Source organism: Nanorana parkeri, unplaced genomic scaffold (genome assembly GCF_000935625.1).
Source record: "Nanorana parkeri isolate BGI_ZX_2015 unplaced genomic scaffold, ASM93562v1 scaffold870, whole genome shotgun sequence".
NCBI lineage: Eukaryota > Metazoa > Chordata > Amphibia > Anura > Dicroglossidae > Nanorana > Nanorana parkeri.
The window spans coordinates 477,452-503,664 of NW_017307138.1; the positions used below are offsets into that span (position 1 = coordinate 477,452).

Sequence of the window (26,213 nt, forward strand, 5' to 3'; positions counted from 1 at the left end):
AGGGACTTGTCTCAACTTGTTTATCATCTGACTCCCTAATGCCATCAATGAAAAGCTGACATTTTATTGCAGCAGTATGAAAAAATAATATTGGATATTAAAGATATTACAATCTTCCATGATTAAGGAAATGGGTTTCATGTGTATTCTTCCCACTCTTACTGTGAATGTTTTTTGTGTGTGTCAGTTGTGTAATTGTGGCCACATTATGCTCAGCACATAGCTGCCTCGCAGCAGCGGTGACAAGTCCTGCTGAGTTGTGAATGAGGAAGGAGGGGGTAGGGGTAAGGAGGTTGTCTTTTTGCTTTTAAAAAAGAAAAAGTCCGGCCCCTTCATCGTCATGAAGCCTCATGTAACCAGGAAGTTTAAAAAAGTGAACCGACTGCAACACAGGAATAGCAGCACTGGCACATCAAACATTTCTAATGCAACTCTGTGTTATACAGTGCACAAGTATTAATCATATGATGATTATTTTCCAGGAAGTGATATCCCCTCTTGTTGGAGAACAAAGGAATCCGTAACTGAACCAAACTGGCCCCCGAGCTCTGCCATCATCATGTGAGTTCTGCAGTAACTGCCAGTGTTTGCTTTCTGATCTATTGTATGAATATTTCCATTGATACTTCTATGTTTGATGCAGTTTAGATGCATACAAATATCTATGTTATCTCTAAAAACTTTCTGGCAGCAAAATAGTAATGTAGCTTTGTTCAGTTTCTGGTTCACTCGTGCTTCTAAGTCCTCATTCACACAGCTAAGAGTCGGCCCGTACAGATCCGTGCGGCGTGGACGGTCATATTGGGCCATTCCCGGGAAGGACAGGTCGTGTGTGTGATTATACGCAGCAGCCTGTTCTTCTCTATGGGAGGATGTGGCCGTACGCCGCCATACGCTCACCCGTGCGGGTGTCCATGTTTGGACGCAGACAGGATCCATCCTATCTGCGTACGAGTACGGACACCCGCACGGATGTGCAGCTCGGGTGAGCGTACGGCTGCGTCCTCCCATAGAGAAGTCCATAACAAGGTCTGTACTCTGTATGGAGTGCAGGTGATTTCGTATTATCGCTCCCATAGAGAAGAACACCCATAGAGAAGAACAGGCTGCTGCATACAATCACACGCAGCACCTGTCCTTCCGGTAAACGGCCCGATACGGCCGTGCACGCCGCACTGATCTGTACGGCCGACTCTATGCTGTGTGAATGAGGCCTAATGCTGGCTACACAATATGCAATTGTTGCTTTCATTGATTTGACTATGTTTGTACAGTCAGAATTCCATCTGAATCAGCTGAGTCGTAGGTGCCCCTGCAAGCACCACCCATCTCAAAAAAGGTTGATTTGAAAATGGAGAATTACCGGCCAGTGACCGCATCCTATCAGATCAGGTGCTGCGGCTGCATGAATACAATAGCTGGAAGCGGAGATTCCTCCATCCACGCTGTTTAGTAAATAACTGCTTTTCTCTTGTTCAGCCGCAGGCAGTATGTGTATGTATTCATGTGAGGTAGGGGCTATATTGTGAGCTCCATGGGGACAGGGGCTGATGTGAATGTACAGTATATGTAAAGCGCTGCATAAATACCTGTATAAATAATCATTCACGCCGAATCACTTATATCTTATATAACCTTTTATACTAAGTTTACACGGGCTGCAAAGGGACATTAAAAACGAATGCATTTTTACCACCCCCTGACCGCCTACCTACACATTACCTTGAGGCGTTTGTACACATTGCTGCAGCTGTGATGCTTTGCTTCATAGTATAACAATTGTAACCATGTGATGTTTTGCACATGGTAGCCCTTGTGTTCAATGTCTGTTCAGCCAGTCTTCTGTCAGTAAGCTACAGAGAAGGACCCTTGTTCTATGCGTGGACCCAGGTCTCTCTGCAGAGGTCTAACACCCCCCCTGCCGAGCCAAAGCCAGAGCTCTACAATCAGCAAAGAGCAGGCCATTTCAGAGCTATAGATCTGACTCAGTAAGGGGTGTATCTGACCTCTGCAGAGGGACCACTGCTTCCACACAGAGAACAGAAGTCCTTCTCTGTAGCTTACTGGCAGAGGACTGACTTTTCTGCTCAGGGTTTGATTGCTTTAAAAAACACGTTGCACACATTTGGTTTTGATGATGATCACTTGGGCTTTAAGCAACAACATCCAAAGGTGCTGTAGAAAGTACTTGTAATCAGGGAATAGCTGCAAAGAGGGTGGGGGAGATTGAAAGCACTGAGGTGCAAAAACAGGATTATGAGGATTAAAAAAATTACAGTTGCTTATGACACAGAAAGCTTTGGAAAACCAAGTGTCATCCAGTTTGGGTTCATAATCATTAAAAGAAGAATAGAACAGTACAAGGACAACAGTTATGCAAAACTAAAAGTTTATTGAGGGGAATTTATCAAAACTGGAGCAGACAGAATCTGGAGCAGTTGTCTATAGTAACCAATCAGCTTCTCTCTTTCATTCCAAAGCTTAACTGAGCAAACCGAAGAAAGAAGCTGATTACTATGGGCAACTGCTCCAGATTCTATCCAGATTCTATCTGCTGGAGCAGTTGCACATGGGGCGGGTAATGACTCACCAGCTGGCTTCCTGATTGGCCAGCTTTCCGGCCACCAGGTGACATGGGAGCATGGAGCCGGCTTCCTGTCCAATCAGGAAGTCAGGCAGCATGCAATGACTCGCTGCCCGGCTTCCTGATTGGCCAGAAAGCCGGCTCCATGCTCGTCACTTGGTGATGAGGGAGCATGAAGCGGGCTTCCCAGCCAATCAGGGGAAGACAGGAGGCAAGTCATTAACCGCCCCCCCCCCGGCTTCGTGATCCATGCTCCCTGGTGAGGAGGGAGCATGAAGCCGGTTTCCCGGCCAATCAGGAAGCTTGGCTTTATGTATTGACTCGCTGCCCGGTTTCCTGATACCGGAAGTTCTGGTATTGGGATAGGCATTGGGAGCATTTGGGCGAGTACGAATACTCGCCCAAATACTAGGTATCAGCACCGATACTAGTATCAGTATCGGTGCATCCCTAGTATAGACCCTTCAGGTCTATTTCTGTGGGAAAGCCATAATGCCAAAGCTGCTCCCCCTAGGTTGTTTGCAATCACAGATGTCAATCTAGCAGTCAACAGAGACACACCGAGGCAGCTAATAGAAGCCTGGTAAAGAACAAAAACTACCCTTGCAATGGGGCTATCTCTGCACTTCAAGGGTTCACTGCTTTTTTTTTTTTTGCCTATGGGTATTGTGTAAAGGACTTTTACCTGATCCCTGCTCCCACAAGCTCCATTCCACTTGCCTCCAGCAGTCGGATGCCTGCTGACACAAATCAGGGCCCATATGGACAACGAGAGACAGCCAACAAGGCAGAGCACAGGGGAGAGAGGTGAGCGCCGAATGCCAGGGGAGCGGAGATCAGGTAAGTGAAAGTCCTTTACAGGTCAACTCTAGACAAAAAACAGTTAATATGGGGGCGGGGGGAGACCCTTGCAGTGTGGGGATAGCCCCACTGCAAGTAGAGTTTATTTTTTACCTGGAGTTAGGCTTCATTCACACTGAGCTGACAAACATGTAAAGCAAATCAGCAAAGTCAGCACTTTAACCATGAACTGAATCTCCGAAGCTGATTGCTGATTTGTTTTAGGTTTGCCATGCCGGCTCAGTGTGAATGATGCTGTTGCTTAAGCTTCATGTACTTACAACTATTCTCCCTCATGTTGGTATATGTTTGAGCAAGTTTTCTATCAGGATGGCCATCTCTCATTATTGGAACTCTGATGCTGTGTAGGCAGTACAAGAATAAAGTATACAGAACACTTTGCACTTTTCCATGCATGGACTGGCCATTCAGGCTTGTTTGCTTTCTGGCTGATGTGAGCTGGTGTGCGTGGCATCTGCTTGGATAACAATGCTGTCATATTTTGATCACTTAGAGGAATATTTTTTGTAGAGGATTCACAGTCTATTTGTGATTTTGAAAACAATACATTTTGAATTTTGCATTCCAATTGTGTCAGGGTTTCTTACCCTTCCTCCTCCAGCATGGCTTGTATTCAGTGTGTCTGACACTGTTATTCCTCTTTGGCACACTCTTATGACCAAACCGTAAACATCATCATTCTGCAACTACTGACAAAACTTCTGACAAATTCCTTAGAGTTATGATGCCACACCAGTTGACTATTTAACCACCAGCTGTGTTATTTAGTCTCCGCCCTTGCATATATTCTGATCTACCAAGTGCTCTGCTGTTGTTCCTGTTCTCCATGTATGACCCTGACTCTGGGTGACTGATTTCTCGGTTCCTTACTTCAGCCATTGTTTCTGATCATTGTGCTCTCAATGTTGCTGACCTGGTTTGGCTAACTACCCACTTTGGCATTTGACCTCTGTCTTGGCATCGACAAAGTCCTGGACTTCTTTCATTGTTTTTTTGCCATTATTGTTATTTAAATAAACTCCTTTTATTTTTAACCTGCACTTTAGTTTCTGTTTGAAATAAATCTATATATATCTATATATATATAGCTATATATAGATAACTATATATAGCTATCTATATAGCTATATATATATATATATACACACACACACACATTTCTTTTTTCTCTCTTTCTTTTGTAGGGCTTATATCTACTAAAATGTAAATTGGCATAGTGCATATTGTACAAATTGGTCAAATCAGTCAGATTTCAGTGCATTAACTGCCGCTATAATTTGATGTCACGTTTTCATCGAAATCATCTTCTGTTTTTTTCTCCTAGTCTAATTTGACAACTTCTGTGTACTGGGCGAGCTGTGACATGCCCGTGTTGTCGCACATAGACAATGAGAGATGGAGCATCTTCTGGACCCCAAGAGGGAGGGAAATGGCACAGAGGAACCAGCCTCTCCCATTGCACATATTGCAGGCAACAGGCTCATCCTGGATGTTTACCTGGATGGCTGCGAGAGGTTCTTGCAGGTGACAGAGGGACAGAAAAGTGCACTGGAGGAAGTGGAATTTCTAGCACTGAACAGCCATGATGAAATGATAACATCAGCAGTAACAGCTCTGCCTATGTTCAGAAGGCTTAAATCATTAAGACTGAAAGGTAAGGAGCAATTCATAATTAATATTTATCTGCATGTTGCCTATTTTTTTCTGCAGATATGTAACAGAAACGTTTACAGGCTGTAAACATTTATCCTATGTATGACTACACAGCTTAGAAAGCATATACTGTATATAAAATAATTCTGAAAATGATGTGTTGTTCCTTGACAATCCTTTTCCCGAATAGTACAGAAATAATTTACTTTTTTAAGTTGGAGTGTTCAGAAACCACTGCTGTATAAAAGTAAATGTCCGTAGATTAGGGAGGTTTCAATTGCTTCCCTGTTTTTTCTATTGATAATATATGGTAAGGTTAGCTAGTTATTCATTATGTATCACGTACCTGGCTGGAGACTGGTTGGATGAGGAGGCTGCCCTTGCGCCTTGTGAACCCTAAACTCTGAGGATAGGAACAGAGCCTGAGAAACAGCAAGTAGCATGGGGCATCACTGTCCCATGCAGAAATCCAGAATCAGGATCGGTTAGAGCAGAGCCGAGGTCACACCAGACCTCTGCGTAGTATCAGGGCCTACATAAACAATGTAAGTCAGTGTACTGTATGTTTAGTCTCTCACACTACATAGTTGGTAATTAATCTAAAGGCAATTGTAGAGCCAAATTGTAATGTGTAATCAACATAAACAGACTTGACAATCATACTTGTTTTATTTGGTAGTCATAATAGAAGTCTATTGAATTTCATAGGTGTATATTTGCTGGATGAAAATGTAAGGCGTCAGAATGGTTTGCTGTCCTCTCTACCTCCAGACCTCAGCCAGCTTTCCCACATAGAGTACCTGGATCTCAGCTTCAACAGCTTTACAGAATTACCACCTTGTGTCACCACCCTTCCATGTCTGTCTACTCTGCACCTTGGCTACAACCAGCTCAGGACTCTACCAGATGACATTTGTAAGCTAAAAAGTCTGACTTCTCTCATAGTTATGTTCAACCAGCTGACTGAGATTCCTGCATCCATAGGACAGCTGATAATTATGAAAACATTGAACCTGTCAAATAACATGCTAGTATCTTTGCCAGAGGAGATTGGAGACCTGGAGCAGTGTGTCATACTGGATTTGTCTGAGAACAATATCAAAAGTCTTCCAGAAACATTGTGTAAGTCTTACTTTCTGACTGTTGCCACAAAAGCTGAACTCCAGAAAGGTATTAAAGACACATATAATTGCAGCTCTGTAAAATGCATGTTGTAAATGCAACTAGTGTAAGTATCAGAATTTGGACTGGTATCAATGCTTTGCAATCCCTGTACAGCAGGACTGTGACTGGTATAGGGAGGGACTAGACTGGGAGACAATCAGGCGTGCTGCATGAAAATGTATAGACAAGGAACATTTTTATAGGAGAGAGCAGAGGGATGACCTCAACAATCTAACGTTCTTTCACCGTTCGGTTAAAAGCCTGGAGATGGAGAGAAGATACCACTACATTCCTTAAAGTGACAGTAAACTCAGAAGTTAAACCTTAAAAATGCATTCAAGTTCCTTAACTATAACATGTATCTTATTTGTCCTTCACTCAGTAGTAGATCCTCTAATCATCTCTGAATTGGTACGGACACTATCCTTCCTTCTGGAAGGTGGCTACATTTGTTCCCCATGGTCCCTGTGTGTCCCTCCAAGCTCACTTCCTCACAATCTCGTGTTTAGTTTACTAATTTGTAATGAGATTGCCAATAGAGAACAGTCAGCTCGTTGCAGCCTTTTTATAGCACAAGATTTGTGCACTCCTGTCCTGTTTTGTATTGTTGCACTAAATGGATACCCTCCATTTTGTGGAGCTGCAAGTATATCCTTAACCTATGGAACCCTTTTCCCACCTGCTGCAGAGTTGTAACCCCTGTTCATTGAAGAAACTGACTACACAGTATTTTATTTTTGGTTTCTAAAACTTCTTTCCTTTCTAGGTAATCTGGTGTCCTTAAAGCAACTTATTCTTTTCAGTAATGGGCTTGTCAATGTACCAGCGGGTCTGGCCAGTCTGCCTCATCTCACTCATCTGCATCTACAGAACAACAAACTGCGCTCTGTACCCATAGAAATCACACTGTGTTCTTGTGTACGGCTACAGGGTAATCCAATAGGGGAGCCTGAACCCTCTTCTCCTTCTGAAGGTAAAATATTACATTTAGATTTATCATCTTCAACAGTTCACTTTACCTAGTTGAGATCATGGGAATAGTAGGTGTGAGCAATTGGGAGGTATTCCCAGGCTTATATTATCCTTCCCATGTGTTCTTGGTTTGTTCTGGGCCTCCCCTTCCTCTTATTGTACTTGGAACAGAAAGTTTGTTAGCTGTTATCTTTAGAAGATGCCTAGACCAGGAACCTGCGGCACGATTGCATACAGTTTGGAATAGCTCACTATTGCTGGATGCATCTATCCTGTGTCCAGTGACCGTGATCTGTTCCAAACCCATGTAATTGCATCATATACGGTTGTTACAAGCGGACTGCCACTTACAGATGCATCCTTTGTCACTCAGTCGTTAACTTAAATGGGCATAGCGGCCTTTTCTGAATAAGAACACCTGGCATTCCTTACAAAAACAAACATTTCCCAGCACACTCACCAGCCAGCCCGGGAAAAAAAATACAGGCTCCAACTACTCAAGTTAAAAACAAAGGTTTTAGTTGCACAACTTTTGCAAAATATGTGGAATCCGCACTGCCACGTCAAGGCCCCTCTGTATAGTGTGGGCCTAACTCTAATCTATGAAAGCCTCCATCCCGGTAAAAGCAGGTACATGTGTCTTCTAACAAAAATCCCTACATATTAGCATTTTTTAAAATCTTTTTGACTTAACTTCCTCTTTATGTTGCTGCATTTTGGAAAATTATAAATAAAATAACTGGAGCTGATTTATTTTGTCCTTGTAAAAAGTGTTGACACTAATTTTACTTTTTTTTTCTGCAGGTGAGAATAATGGCACAGAGATGAAAAAGATCTATGTGAAATCTAATGAAAAAAGGTACATTTTATTATTTTTTGACTCTGAATATGTATTAAAATGATTTGTACTTAATACAATGGTCATCGATGTTTGCCATTTTGTTCTGACCTATCATCGTTGAACATTATCCAGGCATAAGGCTGTGACCATGGAAGGGCCTTTTTTGTTTTGCAAATAAGGGCTGACCCCGACAGGGTGAGATGATTCTCTTTAGCTCTCCCCGTACCACATTTTTGTACGTAGCCCTTTTATTTAAAGCTGTTATTTTTATATCACTGACCCATGGAAACAATATTTTCTAGATTGCAGTAGTTGATTGAATCAGCATTATCACCTCTGAGCAATCAGTAATGTGGTAACAATGGATGTTGAGTAAGGAAATAGTAGAGTGATTTTTTGGGGCTGTGAAATGTGGAAGGACCATGTAAGTTAGTGTCACTAAACTAAATTACAAATGCTTTGGTGGGTGAAACAGTAACTATGTATGTATTTTGATTGTGTATGTAGCTGTTTTTGTTTGAAATTCCACTCTAATAAAATCTTAAGAGTATTTTCTTTGTTTCCAGTTTTTTGGTCACACCAGAGGGATGCTGCGTACTTATACCTGGTGGTTTTCAGCTTTGTTTTCCTCATGGAGCCGTGTCTTTCCCCAAGAAAATTGGTTTTCAGATATTTCAACCAGATTCCCAGCATGTGAGACTTGGACATCATGATGTGCTGCTCAGTAGTACCTTGGAGCTTCAGCCTCATGGTATTCAGTTCCATCAGGTGAGTCAGCTGTTTTGTGTGTCATTAGGGTGCTTCTATAGAACAAAACTATCAGGTCTATTCACAAAAGGGTGAAGAGTTTGGCGAAGGCAGAAGAAGTGAACAATCTAGGACAACATAGCTGAACTGCAAAGTGAGCTGAATTGTAGAATGTTTCCAAATCAGCTATGTTGCCCTAGATTTTTCACTTCTTCCTTCTCCAAACTCTTCACCCTTTTGTGAATATCCCTGTATATGTTTTTATAAATTGGAGACCAGACACTAAAGAATGATCCATGCTGTGGTTAATAGTGTTTTAGTTTGAGTAATTCACTACGTTGAAGTTATGTGTATCATTTATTGTTCAACAGGATGTTGAAATCACCATCCCTTTCACTTACACGAAGTGTGTGCGAAAACGAGAGGTGGTTATTAGGACTTTCGCTGACTTATCAGAAACATGGACAGACCTGAGCACTACAACAAAAGATAAATCAGTCCATGAGGTAAGACAACTGGCTGAATGATTTCAGTTCTGGTATTTGTGACCTGAATATGTGTTAATGACTTATGTAAATTATTATGTAATAGTGGCTGTCCTAAAGAATCATTATGCTTTCAAGTCATTTTTTTCATTGGCTGTATGTATATGTATGGATCTGATGAAGCCAGAGAATACCATTGTGTTGATTACAGTTCAGTGCCTGATAATACTGGGAAATGTGAAAGATGTCAGCCTGCAAAACAATAAGTCCTCTATGCTCCTCCCCTCCATATTAATACAAAATATGGCTGCCTTCTCTACCCCCATGTCTTGTTTTCACTCTGTCTTCTACTTTCACAGTCAGTTCAAGTAAGATGTCCGGTCTGGTGCAATCAAAATGCTGCAACTATTTTGATTGCACCGGACCGGACCACAGACACAATGTGCCTTGCAATCCCGTGCGGGCGATCGCAGGGCGTGGCTACGGTGCCATTCACTTCAATGGCCCACCACGTCCCCTCCTGCCCCACTAAAAAGTGAGCCGGCCGCAATGCGAGGCAGTGCCTTCCGACCAGAATTGGGCCGGAATGCACTGCAACTCGTGTGAACGGGCCCTCAATGATATGTCTCCAGCTAGATCGGAACTGTGTCTACCACTCCAACTGTTCTCACATCATCCTCTGACTTTACACTTGTTTCAGCTGGCCTAAAATGAGCAACATAAAATCTGATTTGCATCTTTGAGATTGATTAAGTGAAAAAATTAGCTAAGAAGCTATAAAGTTGGATGGGGTAACTTCACCCAAAATGCAAAATTTTACGTGCTAAACCTCCCTTGCCAATAGATCAAAGTGCTGCTTTGAATTATTGAATCTCTTACATTCATAAAATAAATACCTGGTGTCCATGGGCGTTCCTCCTGCAGGGTGACACAGTTATTTTGCCTGCATTGAATTATTATTATTATTGTACAGGATTTATATAGCGCCAACAGTTAGCGCAGCGCTTTACAATATAAGGAAGACATTACAATTACAATACAAGTCAAGACAAAATGGTTAGGAGGGCCCTGCCTCTAAGGTCTTACAATATAAAAGGGAGGGGCAAGTGATAAAAGAGGTCGTAGCTGTGTGGAGATAAAGATGAATTGTTTGAGAAAGTGATAGATCAGTGGTTAGGTTGAGGCGGAATAGGCTTCCCTGAAGAGAGAAGTCTTTAGGGATCACCTAAAGGCAGACATATTAGGAGATAGATGGACAGGTTGGGATAGGGAGTTCCAAAGGATGGGAGAGACTCTAGAGAGAAGCATGGAAGGAGTTGACGAGGGAGCAAGAGAGCAGGAGACTAGAAAAAAAAAGCGCACATCTCACCCTTGTAATGCATCCTTGTACCCTACATTCGCTGTATAGATTACCCTCTTCTGGAGTGACTATCTCAAAAACTGAAGAACCAGCACACAATGCTCTTCCAAAGAAAGCCAAACTTTATTCCACACGCATTTGTACAAAAAACAACCGCTGCTGCCTTTCTGCCTTACTCGGCCTTAGTTATAGCTGGTCATCCAGCTATGACTAAGGCCGAGTAAGGCAGAAAGGCGTCAGCGGTTGTTTTTTGTCATTGGCATAGAGATGGTATTGGAAGCCATGAAAGGTTATCAACTGATTCACTGCAGTGTCGTCACCCTGAGAGCCTCTTGGACTGTAGAGGTTGCATTAATACAAATGCGGAAGAAGATTTTCAGTGTTGTCACTGCTAAATACCCTACCCCTCACTGCCAGTTAGCAGAGGATATGTTACCCTTCTCCCAACTTTGGCCCTTGTGATGATGGCTCACTTTACTCCCAGGGAAAGGTAAGCATAATTAAAAAGAAAAAACAGTAGGAGGGGAAATTAATAATGCAGTAATAAATGTTGGCAAGAGAAGGACTTCATCCTGGCTTATATGTAAGTACTGGTGTGCTTGAATAACTGGTAGTTTTCCATCATGTTCCTTAGGTCTTTTTTTTAAAGTATATTTACTGTTTTGTCCTGTTTGATCAGATGGTAGCCACCTGCAGGACCCCTCACTTCTCATGGTTCCTTGTGGTCTCACGTTTAGTGGAAGATAGATGTGAGGTGCCTAAGGAAGGAGAGCTCCTTTTCTCCACTGTGGACCAGAACATTCGGGTTGAATTTCCAGCTGGAGCAACTCAGAGGACCCGAACAATTCGTATGCAGGTCAGTTAGGTAACACTAGCCCTAGTTTTTGTTCCATAAAACTTTTGTTTTGTAAAACTTGCTGGAATTGCGCCTATGACACAACAATGGTCTACAGAGCTGCCAATGGGGTGCAGCACCTTCCATTGCGCTCTGCTACACACCCAGAACCATCACCATCATCCCAGTGCTGTCACCTGAACCACTAACTTCAGTCTGAATGTGCCAGGGCATGGAGAGAGCCCTTAAAAAGTTGCAAAGTTTGTGAACAGGAGGATGATGTAAACAACAATTCCACTGCACACCACCAATGTGCCGTCCCCGCTGTGATCTCTGATCACCCAAGTCGAGTATGTCAGACTTGAATTAGTACTTTACCTATGCTGATGCAATATAGCAATATAGCAGTGTTTAAGGCGGAATAGGCTTCCCTGAAGAGAGAAGTCTTTAGGGATCACCTAAAGGCAGACATATTAGGAGATAGATGGACAGGTTGGGATAGGGAGTTCCAAAGGATGGGAGAGACTCTAGAGAGAAGCATGGAAGGAGTTGACGAGGGAGCAAGAGAGCAGGAGACTAGAAAAAAAAAGCGCACATCTCACCCTTGTAATGCATCCTTGTACCCTACATTCGCTGTATAGATTACCCTCTTCTGGAGTGACTATCTCAAAAACTGAAGAACCAGCACACAATGCTCTTCCAAAGAAAGCCAAACTTTATTCCACACGCATTTGTACAAAAAACAACCGCTGCTGCCTTTCTGCCTTACTCGGCCTTAGTTATAGCTGGTCATCCAGCTATGACTAAGGCCGAGTAAGGCAGAAAGGCGTCAGCGGTTGTTTTTTGTCATTGGCATAGAGATGGTATTGGAAGCCATGAAAGGTTATCAACTGATTCACTGCAGTGTCGTCACCCTGAGAGCCTCTTGGACTGTAGAGGTTGCATTAATACAAATGCGGAAGAAGATTTTCAGTGTTGTCACTGCTAAATACCCTACCCCTCACTGCCAGTTAGCAGAGGATATGTTACCCTTCTCCCAACTTTGGCCCTTGTGATGATGGCTCACTTTACTCCCAGGGAAAGGTAAGCATAATTAAAAAGAAAAAACAGTAGGAGGGGAAATTAATAATGCAGTAATAAATGTTGGCAAGAGAAGGACTTCATCCTGGCTTATATGTAAGTACTGGTGTGCTTGAATAACTGGTAGTTTTCCATCATGTTCCTTAGGTCTTTTTTTTAAAGTATATTTACTGTTTTGTCCTGTTTGATCAGATGGTAGCCACCTGCAGGACCCCTCACTTCTCATGGTTCCTTGTGGTCTCACGTTTAGTGGAAGATAGATGTGAGGTGCCTAAGGAAGGAGAGCTCCTTTTCTCCACTGTGGACCAGAACATTCGGGTTGAATTTCCAGCTGGAGCAACTCAGAGGACCCGAACAATTCGTATGCAGGTCAGTTAGGTAACACTAGCCCTAGTTTTTGTTCCATAAAACTTTTGTTTTGTAAAACTTGCTGGAATTGCGCCTATGACACAACAATGGTCTACAGAGCTGCCAATGGGGTGCAGCACCTTCCATTGCGCTCTGCTACACACCCAGAACCATCACCATCATCCCAGTGCTGTCACCTGAACCACTAACTTCAGTCTGAATGTGCCAGGGCATGGAGAGAGCCCTTAAAAAGTTGCAAAGTTTGTGAACAGGAGGATGATGTAAACAACAATTCCACTGCACACCACCAATGTGCCGTCCCCGCTGTGATCTCTGATCACCCAAGTCGAGTATGTCAGACTTGAATTAGTACTTTACCTATGCTGATGCAATATAGCAATATAGCAGTGTTTTGTTGTTTACATCATCCTCCTGTTAACAAACTTTTCATTGGGGATATACTATATATTGCCAGTGTCCTGAGCGGGCGATAAACAAACAGATAATGTAATGTGCTCCTCCACAGAGGACAGATTTCTGGGCTCTCTCTCTGAGTCTCAGCTGGCAGGTACAGCCTGTCAGTGGGGTCTGAGCAGCTCAAACGCTCCACGCGGCGCCCAGGAGTATCGGGCAGATACAGCCAGCCACATTGACACAAAGTAGCACGCATGCAGCAAGCACAGGCACAGAAGAAATAACCAGGGGTGGTGCTGAGCTTACAGCCGACAAAGCTGCTGCAGGCGGGGAGGGGCGGATCACCCCTTCCAGTCTACAGTGTCATACTAGCAAGCGGTGGGGAGCCGACTTGAAGGGCCAGACCGAATGATTAAGGCCCATGGGCCAGACATTCCCCACCCCTGGTTTAGGTGAAAAAGCATTGTTTATGCATCATTTCCGTCCTGCACTTGTATGGCTATTGCTTGTAGTGCTTTATGCGTTCATATTCAGTACAGTATGTATTCATACTGTTATAGTGTGGATTTCTTGCACCTACGGTATTAGCTGTACAATTCATGATGTGTTTGCTGTGCTGTACACTTAGAGAGCACTGGTTACTGTTAATCAGGCTTTTTGTGGCCGATGTGTCCAGTTTGATCAGTCATTTGTGGCAGATGAGCAGTGGCGGAATGGATTTGTCTGTGAGTGTGGTCTCCTCTGTGGTGTGCAAGGCTCCGTGTGGCTTTTCTGCCCTGTTTTCTGTCATCACTGCAAGTCTGTAAAATGTGTATGATAAACATTTTATTTTCAGTGGAGATGTACTAGTATGCTTAAAACCACTGTACAGTAAAGGAAAGCACTGCAACTTATATCTACCACCCATGCTGGTAATCTAATGTAGTTTGACATTAGTGTTCTGATTGCATGGTGCACATGGCCTGGTTACACTGCCATAAAGGTATTTGTTCAGGTACTTCCTCACGCTGAAGGGGGAGTTGGTGGTGGGGGGGCTTGCCAGGTAGGCTATACGGGACTGTATGATTTTTGTATTGGGCCCTGATGGTGTTTAAATCTGACTTGTGCTGACATTTGCAACACTGTACATACTGCCACGAAGTAAGAAAAACTTTTTCTGATTTCACCCTTTTTAGGTTTTACCAGTCAGCAAAAAATTACTGCGGGAGATCACAGGAGACAATGCATCTTCCACTAGCCCACTCCTATGTCTTTCACAGAGTTCAACAGACAACTTCTTACGTCCTGTTAAAATCCAGCTACCGTTGCCACCAGAAGTGAAAGGTTAGATGCTGAACTGAATTTCAGTTGTATGTCATTCACTGGGTGAGATTTAAACGTGCACATATACAAAGAATGTTCAGGGGCAATTTAAAATTGCGCACAACTGCTCAATAACATAAACAGTGCAGGGAGAGTGTGAGAAAAAACCTGGGTGAATGCTGGTGAATCTCAGCCACCATGATTTGTAATGTTGCCTTTTGTAATGCTATTGTTCCTGTTTGCAGGTAATACTTTGGATCGATCCCACCTTTTCCTCTTGCATGGTGATCCGCGGGCACAGACCTGGACCGATATTACCAGTCAGGTTGTGTTACAGATTACTCATATTTACGCCCAATTCCAGGTGGATCATTTCTCCTGGTGAGTACATTACATGAAGTTTGTATGCCCCACTCAGCTCATTTATTTATCCCTGCTCTCTTTTACTTTCCATTGAGGGACACAGCTTAATAATAACAAGTAACCTAGCAGCATTATATTGCCACCTACAGGCGAAATGGACACTAGGCACTTAGAAAACTGAAGGTCAGCCCCCTTGAGGCTAAAACCTCTCCCACCTTACAACTGCTTAGTTTTGCATAGTTTTCCTAGGATAATGGATATCTCGTTCCCACTATAAGAAGTTACTGGTAGATTCAGGCCGGATTTTCAAAATCTTGGAAATGTCTCCAGTTAGCCAATGAGCACATGTTTTCCCAGGTCATTAGGAATAATATCAGCAGTGACTACCTGTCCGTTTTCCAGTAGGCACAGAACTGCACTTTCAGGTCAGGCCAGTTACCGGGGAGGGGGGGGATTTCTTGTGGAGCTTTTGGGCCCGGAGCTGCGGTATTCCTGTCTCTGTCTCTGAAGACTTTTTTGAATTCCCAGAAAGCTTATGCTCTATTGAGGTTTTCCTTTGTTTGCTACTGAGGCTGTGTGTATTGTATTTTTTCAGAAGCTGTTCACTAAGTCGAACCCTCCTTTTTTATTTACATCTCGACCTGTACTTTTGCTAAGATTGCAGCGGCAGGGCATTGTTCATTCATAAGGGGCGGCATCTGGATTGTTGTTGTGGTAAAATGGAGTCTATCTTGTCCCGGGCAGAGTTTCTTTTTCTGGTGATCACCATGGTGTACATTCCTGGAGTGGAGAACTGGGAGGCAGATTTTCTCAGAAGATAATCTTTGGATCTGGGGGGGAAAGTTGTTCCAGAAATGTTTTTGTAGGGGTGCGTTGCATGTATTTCTTTTTGCTTCTCGGTTCAACAAGAAGCTGGAAGGGTTTGTTCGTAAGACACAAGACCTAAAGGAGGATCCAGCAGATGCCTTGGTAGCTCCACGGGATCAGCATACTCTGATCTATGCCTTTCCTTTTACCCTGTCCACTTTGAAGGATCATGGCCAAAAGCATTCCAGTAATTCTAATAACTGACACTATGTGGCCAGAGCTGGTATTTCAAGGACCGATCTTCCATCATTCTTTTTGACCACTGTCTTCGAAGGCCCCAGGTTCCAGGAGACAGGGGTATTGCAAATTCTGTATTTCTGCCCATATTGAAAACTCCTGAATCTTCGTCCTGCAAGATTTATGATAGAATATGGAAGATGTATTTTCACTGTTTGGGGGTGTTCTCTACATGCTTTTTCGGTGGGCCATGTTCTTTCGTTCCTGCAGTTGGGGGTAGAAGAACACTTGACCATTAGCACTATCAAAGGTCATGTATCTGCACTGTCCATTCTTTTTCAACATCCTCTTGCGACTCATTCCTTGAGTCATAGCCTTATACAAGGTGTTCCACATGCTGCTCCCCCCCCCCGTTAGGCCTTCTCTCAAAGTGTGAAATTTAAATCTAGTACTTCTTTTCTAACCTTTTTCTAACCTTTTTCGTACATATGTTTGGTGTTGCTGTCTCATAAGGGTAGCCTTTCTTGTGGCCATTACTTTGTCCAGCAGGGTTTCTGAGTTATCAGAATTGTTCTATATTGAACCCTATTTGATTTTACACCAAGTTAAGGTGACAAGAGACCAAAAACCTCCTTTTTTACTCAAAGTGGTTTCTGTTTTTCACCTAATGAAGATATTGAGGGTTATTCACAAAGCTGACGAAGGCAGCCGAGTGAATAGCCGACCCGAAGTGTATTTAGCCGAACGCTGTTCGACTATTCACTTCAGGCTTGTACAGCTGATTTCAGCCGTACATCGGCTTGCTTGGGCTGGCTTCAGTTCAGCCGAACATGCTCAGCATGTTCGGCTGAGCTGAAGTGCAGAAGGAGTTCGACTCAGCCGGTCCAACATCTGGATCGGCTGAGCCGAAGCTCCGTCAGCTCACTCGCTGACGTTCGCCCCTATTGATTGCCATGCAAAGCTGCTCCAATTTTTGCCTGCTCCAGTTTTGATAAATCCCCCTCTCAGCTCCCTCCACTCATATGCTATTTTTGTTTGTTTTTGGACTGCTTGTTACAACAAGGGTGCGAGGTGGGAGGGGTTATAGCCTCTAGGGGGCTGGCCTTCAGGTTTCTTTGTTCCGAGTGCCCATTTCTCCTGTAGACGGCAGTATAACCCCAATTTGCTTGTTAATCCCAGGTTGTGTCACTCAATGGACTCCAAGAAAATAATTTTACAGTGAGTACAAAAACCCTATTTTTTATCATAGGGAAGGGAAAGGACTTCAACTTGGTGTTTTTGCTGTGCCTAATGGGGCGGTTTTGCTGTACGTCCTGCTCCAGAGTCAGGATTTTGCAGGAAAATGAAGTGAGGGTGAATGCCTTTAATGTGATTATAGAGAGCAATAAAAAGCTAACATGTTCTGTCTTTTCCCTATTCTATCACAAACTAAAAATGGGTTTGGGCTGGAGTTGCACCTTAATGTTTGACCACACATTGTTAGTTAACCTATTCCCTCTAAATGTTTGTTTGATTTCTGCTTTTTATGTTTGCTTTTAAGGTACTGGCTGTGGTACACCACAAAGTCCTATGTGGGTGAGCTGGCCAAGACTGTGTATCAGCGCCTACGTATGTACCAGGTAAACTTTGTTGCTCTCCAGAGGAAAAGAGACCCAGAGCAAGTGTTGCTGCAGTGCGTCCCCAAACATAAGGTAACATTTCTTTTATAATGCATGACCTCTGAATGTGTCCGGCTATCTGTTTTTATCTCCCAGATCACTCACTGATGGTTGCAGTTAATAATATGACTTTACCTGTAGCAGATGAAACAGATCAGTCCCTAACCAAACTGATAGTTTACGTAGCAGAAAGAATCAGTTTTCAGAAAGAATATATTCATATGCAAGTCCATTATGTACAGTACAGGCAGTCCCCAAGTTACAAACATCCAACTTACATACGACCACTACTTACAAAAGGAGGCAATTACTGTAGAGCAGGGGGTCCCAGGCTGCAGCCAAAGTGTACAGTGCAGCATTTCAGTCTTTGTAATGCTACCGCACTCGTGCCGACGAGGAGTGCCCGCCTTTTTGGGTCTGGTTCGTAGTACTCTATGTATATTACAGGAAGTTGGCTTAGTTGTTAGACGTGCATACAAGGGCTGCCTGCGTCTTCTTTCAGGTCACTGTGAGGTTTTTACTGCTGTCTGTATCCTCATTAGAAAGATTTTATCTCACTTCCTGTCCTTGAGACAACAGGAAGTGAGAGCAAATCTACCCGATGGAAGGAAATTCACTCCTGTAAGAGTGATAATGGGGAAAAGGAGTCTCCACTGAAGCTTTATCACCAATCCTTGTTTCAATTTTTCAAAATCCAATTGTCACAGGGACAGAAAGTGAGGTGAAATCTTCTGAACAGGGGCACATACAGCAAAACAAACGTTACAGGGGGTAACCCTTCCCTATGCTATCCAAAACTAAAAAAAAATTTGGCTGGAGTTACACTTCAAAAATGTACCTGTTCCAACTTACATACAAATTCAACTTAAGAACAAATCTACAGTCCCTATCTTGTTCGTAACCCGGGGACTGCCTGTATATCACTAACACACAAGTCCAAAAACGTAAAAACTTGAAGCAACCAGCTAATTGCATGGTTGAAATAAATATATGCTTAGTGTTCTAGCTGCCAAAGTATTCGTAATTCTCTACAACCAACCTTTGATTTATACACATTTTATACCCTACACACGTTACTAATTAAACATTTAGGCCCTAGTCACAGTTGTGTGTTATTGTAAAACGTGCGCATTACCCCATAATACATGGCAACGCACCTGCTCCACATGCGGTGACATTTATTGTGAATGGTAAAACAGTAACCATATACAGTATATATTTTAAGCATCTAAATAGCTGTTTTAATATTATTTAATTTGCAAATAAAATGTTGGCGTACATATTCCATAGTACACCTTATGGGAATAGAAGATACAAAAGCAGCATTAGTTGGATGTTAGACCTGCCCAAGAAAATAGGAATGCACAAGACACAATGAACATCAGAGTACAATATGCTAGATGGGATCACGGATCATGATCACCTGGTGTGCAAACATCTCTGCGCCTGCGGACCTGTGAAGCCAGTGTACTGTAGCAGTTTATCTCTATTCTTGTTCATATGCTTTTGTAAATCAGGTCCTTTGTGTGAGTAAAAGTTTCTCTCACAATTTGCATTGAAACGCAGACAGACACCATAGGTGGAACCTACAGAGACGTATATTTACTACAGCTGCTGCTGCTGACTCATTCATTATTCTCCCGATGTCAAATTACTATGATTCCTCTCCTTCTTCTGTAGTAAGAGGAAGAAGAGGGATCTTCAGAGCAAACAGCAACATGTGATTGCTGCGATTAGTCATCACAGCGATCACATCGATACAGTTTCTCTGCGTACAGCCTGGTACACAGGGATCCTAAGACGTCATTTCAAAAATATACATCCACCTCCATGGCATTTTATTTTACTATACTGCGGTAGGGAGGTAGGTAAGGACCTAATCACATTGTGTGTTGCGGTAATACGCGTTACAAAAATTAATGGCAACACACCTGCTCTATGTTAATTGTGAATAGTACCCTAATACATTGCATAGTAAAGCACAACATACCGTAGCACACCACAACAAAAATAAGCCCAGTGAAGGCTTTTTTTTTTGTCCAGTCTTTTTTGTATTGAATTTTCCAATACAATTTAGGAAAAGACTTTCAGGTAGGGATGCACCGATATATGGGCCGCCGCTAAATGCCGAAAGTGCCATTTTTGTGCCGATACGTCGGCGCATCCCTGCTTTCTTTCCTCCCCGCTGGGCGCTGCTCTGTGTCTCAGCGGGGAGAAGAGAAAGTGACAGCTGACCGAGTGCTGCGGGAGGAGAGAGCACTGTGAGCGGCCGGTGTCTCTCCTCCCACACTGCTCGGCCTCTTGTCACAGTGCGGCAGAGCGGTGTGTGGGCAGAGACAGCGCTGTCACAGGAGGCTGAGCTCTCCTCCCGCACCGCTCGCTCAGCCTCCTGTGACAGTGTGTGTCAGAGAGGAGAGCAAACACTCAGCGATCAGTGATCGCTGAGTGTTTGTAGATAATTGAGGACATGGTATGTTGGCTACATCCTCAATTCATAGTTGTAGTTATAGTAAACATACTATATTCTCAAGTTATCAACGAACAGGAACACTCAGTATAGAGGATTCCTGTTCATTGATAACAGGGGATATAGAAAAAGAGATTGTGGACTTTGTGTTCTCAATCTCTTTTTCTATTTTAAAAAGGAAATATCAGGGGTCTGTGTAGACCCCTAATATTTCCCCCCGAATATTTGCCCCTAAAAGTAAAGTAAAAAATGAATTAATAAATAAAAATAGATATAAAAAAAAATATTAAAAAAATTAAAATCAAAACATTTTTGGGTTACAGCCTGGCAATTTTTTTTATTTCGGGTTTGTTTCGGTTTTGAAATTTCTATTTCGGTGCACTTCTACTTACAGGATTCATTAGCAATCAAAAGGAATTACCAAACTACATTTGCAATCCAAATCCTTGACCAAACACTGTGGCACACATTGGCAACAAGGAAAAAGTTTAGACATTTTTCCATTACACCTAAAAAGGATGATATGACCTTGGTATACCATTAATGTTCAATATAGACAGTGAGTCTAGGGCCTGCATCCTCATCTCTATGTGTTTAGGGGTATTACCAGAGGGAATGTGATGAGGAGATGCCAGCAGGCTATACTGGGGGTACCAGGTGCTTTGTTTTATCCATAGTCTTCAACAGATCGCTTAGGTGTGAACAGTCCCTTAAAGTTGTTTGCTGTCTCTTTCAGGTTCAGTGCAACATGTAGAAGTAAGCAGACTTAGTCAAGAAAACTGTACACATTTGTAAATTGTGCTCTGAAATGTATCTCAGAAAGACATATGTATGTTTTAGAGTTTCAGATCCAATCAAGTGGAAATCAACAGCTAGATGAAGCTAGGTACAAGCATGTGAGATTCTTTGCATGTATTTTCTGTTTGGATTTGTGGTGCCCTTGTCTTAACTAACACAGTTGGGTTGATTTACTAAATGAGTAGTGCGTGTTCACTACTGTGTAAATGTACTATGCAAAGAATACACAATCATGTGCAAGGAAAACTGAAAGGTCAGTACAACCACACTTTATCTTTAAGCTAAAATAAAATTTCCCTTAGCTTAGTAAATAAGGTGAAGTTGTGTTCACGTCAGTCACTCCATCCTGTGCATGACATCATCCTGTTTTTTTAAGTCTCCTTGCAAATGATTGGATATTCAAAGTGAACACATTTTTACATTTTGCAAAGTGAATTTTCACTTCAAGTGAACCTCCTCTACACGTTTAATAAATAAGCCCCTATGATTAGAAATACTAGAGAGCAAAATGGGGGAAAACAAATCTTATAGTGCTGGATTCACACTTTGTGATAATATAGATATTAGCAAGTTGGCGTACTATAGCCTAGATTGGGGTATGAAAATGATGACTTGTTTAGTATCATTTGTGAATGAATAGCTTGATTATTTGATGTTTCATATATACAGTATGTTAGGAAATGGTCTACTATCTGCATGTGTATAGGTTTTTTTTTTCAATTTTTAGTGCCTGTCAAATGAGAACTCTGTCATTAAATCCATATGTATATTCACAGATCTATTCCTATAAATCACAAGTGGTCTGTTCTGAGATCTGTCGCAAAACAACTCCATTAGGAAAAAAAAATGTTTAATCCGCATTCAAGGACCTGCTGAATTCCCATCATCTTCTGTGCTCCAGTTGTCATTTCTAAGCAGACTCAGTTTGACGGTGCCTTCAGTGGTTCAGTTTTTACTGAAATGGGAAAGAAGTAGCAGGACAGAAATTAGGTTCACGGATCTTATGTTCATTTAAGTTGGTGTCATTGTACATACTCTGGTGCTGACAGGCGTTAAGACACATGTCAGGAGACAGCTTTAATGTCTATGCCCAGACATTGCACAAATGTACGCTTATACCTTAAACTCATGTCCTATTGATGCATACATGCCTTGGGAACTACATCGCCCAAAAGCCCCTTTGCTACACACAGTGTGTGGCAGGCTCTTGAGGGTCAAGGCAGCAGCATAGCTTTGCTGGGAAATAAATCAATGTATGCATGTGGAGAGGGAAAGAGAGGGGTACATTCAGTAATCCAGCAGTATGGCTGACAACACTGTTTGGTATTTTAGTCACTGGAGGGGAAGAAAAAACCAGCAGCTGGTTCAGCACTGTCATACAGGAGCTTGGAGGGAGTCCTCTTTAAGCCCTGATTAGAACAACTCAGAGATTACATAGGACTTCCATTAGATATGTAAGCACTGCTGGAGAAGGAACGACATCAAAGCAAAGACTGTAGCTTCACCTATAGCAGCCCCCGTTCCCTTAACCCCTTCATGACTGAGGCCCTTTTTTCAATTTTTGCACCCATGTTATATTCCACATTTTAGGCCTGAAAATGACGTAAAACCCCCCAACATTATATATTTTCTGAATGCCAAGACCCTATAGAATAAAATGGTGGTAGTTGAAAATTTTTATGTTGCGCAATATTAGCGCAACTCCATATTAAACCCCAAAATTTAGTGACAAATTTAATTAAATGCCCCAAAACACAACAAATTACCAATTTTTTAAATGAAATATAAAAGATGAGGTTACAACGAGTAAAACGATACCCAACATGCCCAGTTTACAGATTGCGTGCGACCGTGAAACGGCGAAAAACTGCAGTACCCCAAAAAGTCAATAAAAGACACTTTAAAAGCCCCCACAGGTCATCAATTTAGAAATACCCCAAAATACTGGCCCTAGGATTATTGCTCTCACTCCGGCGTGCGCGGCGATACCCAACATGTGTAGCGCGTTCGTCGTTTTCATGCGTAGGCGCACCCGACGCGTGTTTACGTGGCGACGCGCGTGCTCGCGGGGGCGGGGTACTTTTAAAATTTTTTTTTTATTATTATTAGATTTATTTTATTTCATTTTAATTTTAAAAACTGTTTTTTTTTTTTTTTTTACTTTACTTTGACTGCTATCACATGGGGGGGCTTGCAAGCCCCCCCATGTAATAGCAGATGGTGGTGACAGGTCCTCTTTAAGGTGATGCTGGGGGTCCAAAAGACCCTCAGTGTCACCTTTACACTGGAAATAAGCTATTGAAGTGCAGATCGCACTTCAATAGCTTATAGCTGGGCTGCAGGAGCCCAGAACTGACAGCCCAGGGACCGGAAGTGATGCAATCTGCATCGCTCCCGGTCCCATAGAACGGGGAGGGGATCGATGAACGGAAGTTCGTCGACCTCCTCCCCAGCTCCCCGCGGACACAAAGATCGCCGGTCCCGGGCCCGTAGGAGGGGCAACGGAGCCCGGGAAGCACGGCGGGGGTGTCCGGCGGGGGGGGCGGCCCCTTCTTCGGGACGCAGAAGCGATCTGGCGACAGGTAAGTCGTCAGGATCGCTTCTGTTGTAAAGCCGACAGTCGGCTCTACAAGTTTAAACAGAGTCCCGGCGGCAAAAGTCGCCGGGAGTCTGTTTAAACAGCCCCGATGCTGGCGACGTACACTGTACGTCGTCAGTCACGAAGGGGTTAATGCAAGCGAGCTCTGCCCCCAGGGCTTAATACACAGTGATATAGTTTCTTCCTAGCTGGCACAAGGGACTGAGGAAAAAGTACCTGTGGTCTTCAGGAGTATCAAGTAAGGACTGTAGTGCAGCTGGTTAGTATCTCATAACGAACTCCAGAAGCAGGAGGTGGTCCAGGCAGGTGCCAGACCAAGCATAATCCACGCTTAGGCAGAGGCCAGGGCAGGCAGCAGAGAATAGATTAATCCAGGAACAGGCTAGGGTCAAGGCAGGCTATGGTCAGAGTTAGGGCTCAAATGTTTAGAACAGGGCCAGTATAGACAGAACATTCAAAGAGACCAGAGCCCTGGGTTGGTGATGTTCAAATAGCCCTCCAACAGTGCCACCCGCCAATGAAGAGGAAGGAGTCGAGGCAGATTTAACAACCTGCTGCCCAACAATAAGGACATACGAGGGAGTGCCGCTGCTGGGAAATCAGATCAGAGGGGGCGTCACCAGCAGAGCAACTGACGCCTCGGCTGGGACTGAGAGTGCGGTGAAGTAGACCCGCAGAGGGACACAGACTGGTGGCGCAGTAGTGTCTCGTATGCTACTTACAGGAGTGAGCTACTACAATATTGACTTATTTTCCAACATGCTATGACATGCTGGAGGAGTAACCACACACAGGCCCTGTTTTTTTAATTATTACATATATGCCTTGCTGTTATACCCCTGAACAGTGCTGTTTCCTTTATTTAGTGGTATCGGTTAGGTTTAGCACAGTCTTTATCTAACCAGTTGCATGTTGTGGATTTAGGACAGTGAGAGCATGTGCCCACAAACAGAATATGAGAAAAATGTTGTAATCAAACTCAGTCCTATTATGCATTTTTTAAAAACTTAAAATGCCATTATTGCTTGGATTGACTACTTTTTCATGTTTGTAGTCTTAAAAAGCTTTCCCGTTTTTGTTCTTACTGTGTTGTGACTGCATAATAATGCCTGCATTTCTAATACAAAATCTAGGTTTACAGTGGACCTGTACTATGTCCATTCAGGGCAAAGTAACAGGTTCACTTTATAGCCCATCGCCTTCACTAGTTACTTTTACCATCCGTGCACACCCTCAAGCCTTGTTTGGCTACCAGAACCAAGTGAAAAAACACCCTTCTAAACTCCAAGTCGGTCAGGGAGGAGTTAACGCAGATCTACAGACCCTACCACCACTAGACGTACTGGCTAGTTTGGGCCGAGCCATTGACTGACAGATGAATGGGGCAGTGAGAGAGTGCAGTAAATTTGTGGGAAGCAGAGGCTATTTGTGTGAACCTGTTACATTGTCCTGAATTGGCATAGAAAAATTTCACTTCACAGTGGAAAATGGAAAGCCCTTCTGATTCCCTCTGTTCAACGTGTGAAGTCAGCTCCAGAAACCCACTGCTGGATCTTGTTAGCTTTTTCTTCAGCTGAATAAATACAACAAGATGTGAAAGGATTTGAACATTACTTGCAGAGCTTTCCACTTTTTTCACCCTTTTTGGTGTGTTACAGGTGTACATTCTAACTGTAAATATAAATGGAGATATACAACTATACAAAAAACAGTCTTTCAATTAAAAATTATAATTATCCTCTTCAACCTATTTCCTTCAGGGATTAAATTATAATATATTTAACATCTGTCCTCAGGTGGACTCCACAGTGAAGAAGCTGCAGGATAGATATAAAGGCCCCGAGCCCTCTGACCTAGTGGAACTTGTAGAAGGGGAACAGTTCTTTGCGGCATTCGAACAGGGACTAAAGCTGCATTCAGGTAAAATGTGTTTCAGCTATAGATTCTATCATTCTACCCTCCGTTTATTACACAGACCTACCTATGTGCTTATATATTGGTAGGAAAGCACAAACTGACACATATCATTAAAGCATATCTAAACCCAAAAACAAAAATGTATTATATTGCAGCTTTCCAGTCTTGAGATGTGCTGTGCTGTAAAGGTGAACAAACCCTTTAAGCCAGGGCTCAAAATTTCCACTCGCCCCCTCGCAATTGGCGAGTGAAAATTGCGTGGGGGCGAGTGGAAATCCAGGGGGGAGGGCTTCTGTCGCTCCGGCAGCGCCGATCGCTGTCTGTATTCTCTTCTCCTCCACCCGGAAGTTCGCCGCTAATGGGACCTGGCAGCGAGCTGCCGGGTGTAGGAGGAGGCGTGGCCAGAGCCGAGGGAGAAGCGGCCCGGCCGTCGGAGTCTGCGGTGCCGCTCCAAGAAGCTTTGGCGGCACAGGATGACATGGAGACCCAGGATGACATGGGACACAGGATGACATGGGGGCACAGGCTGACATGGGGGCACAGGATAACATGGCGGCACAGGATAACATGGGACACAGGATGACATGGGACACAGGATGACATGGGGGCACAGGATGACATGGGGGCACAGGATGACATTGGGGCACAGGATGACATTGGGGCACAGGATGACATGGGGGCACAGGATGACATGGGGGCACAGGATGACATGGGGGCACAG

General features: G+C 43.3%; 1 protein-coding gene across 1 annotated transcript in view; it reads left to right on the forward strand.

Moving 5' to 3' along the window:
• Positions 1-480: 480 nt before the first annotated feature.
• PIDD1 (p53-induced death domain protein 1) overlaps positions 481-26,213 on the forward strand; it is a 36,141-nt gene continuing 10,408 nt past the window's right edge. Inside the window, exons 1-12 of the mRNA XM_018565661.1 lie at positions 481-561; positions 4,770-5,099; positions 5,807-6,220; positions 7,029-7,235; positions 8,039-8,093; positions 8,642-8,843; positions 9,194-9,319; positions 11,347-11,523; positions 14,520-14,667; positions 14,892-15,027; positions 17,594-17,744; positions 25,372-25,495. Coding sequence (XP_018421163.1) covers positions 4,841-5,099; positions 5,807-6,220; positions 7,029-7,235; positions 8,039-8,093; positions 8,642-8,843; positions 9,194-9,319; positions 11,347-11,523; positions 14,520-14,667; positions 14,892-15,027; positions 17,594-17,744; positions 25,372-25,495 — 1,999 coding nt within the window. The 5' untranslated portion in view covers positions 481-561; positions 4,770-4,840. The remainder of the gene's footprint in view (positions 562-4,769; positions 5,100-5,806; positions 6,221-7,028; positions 7,236-8,038; positions 8,094-8,641; positions 8,844-9,193; positions 9,320-11,346; positions 11,524-14,519; positions 14,668-14,891; positions 15,028-17,593; positions 17,745-25,371; positions 25,496-26,213) is intronic.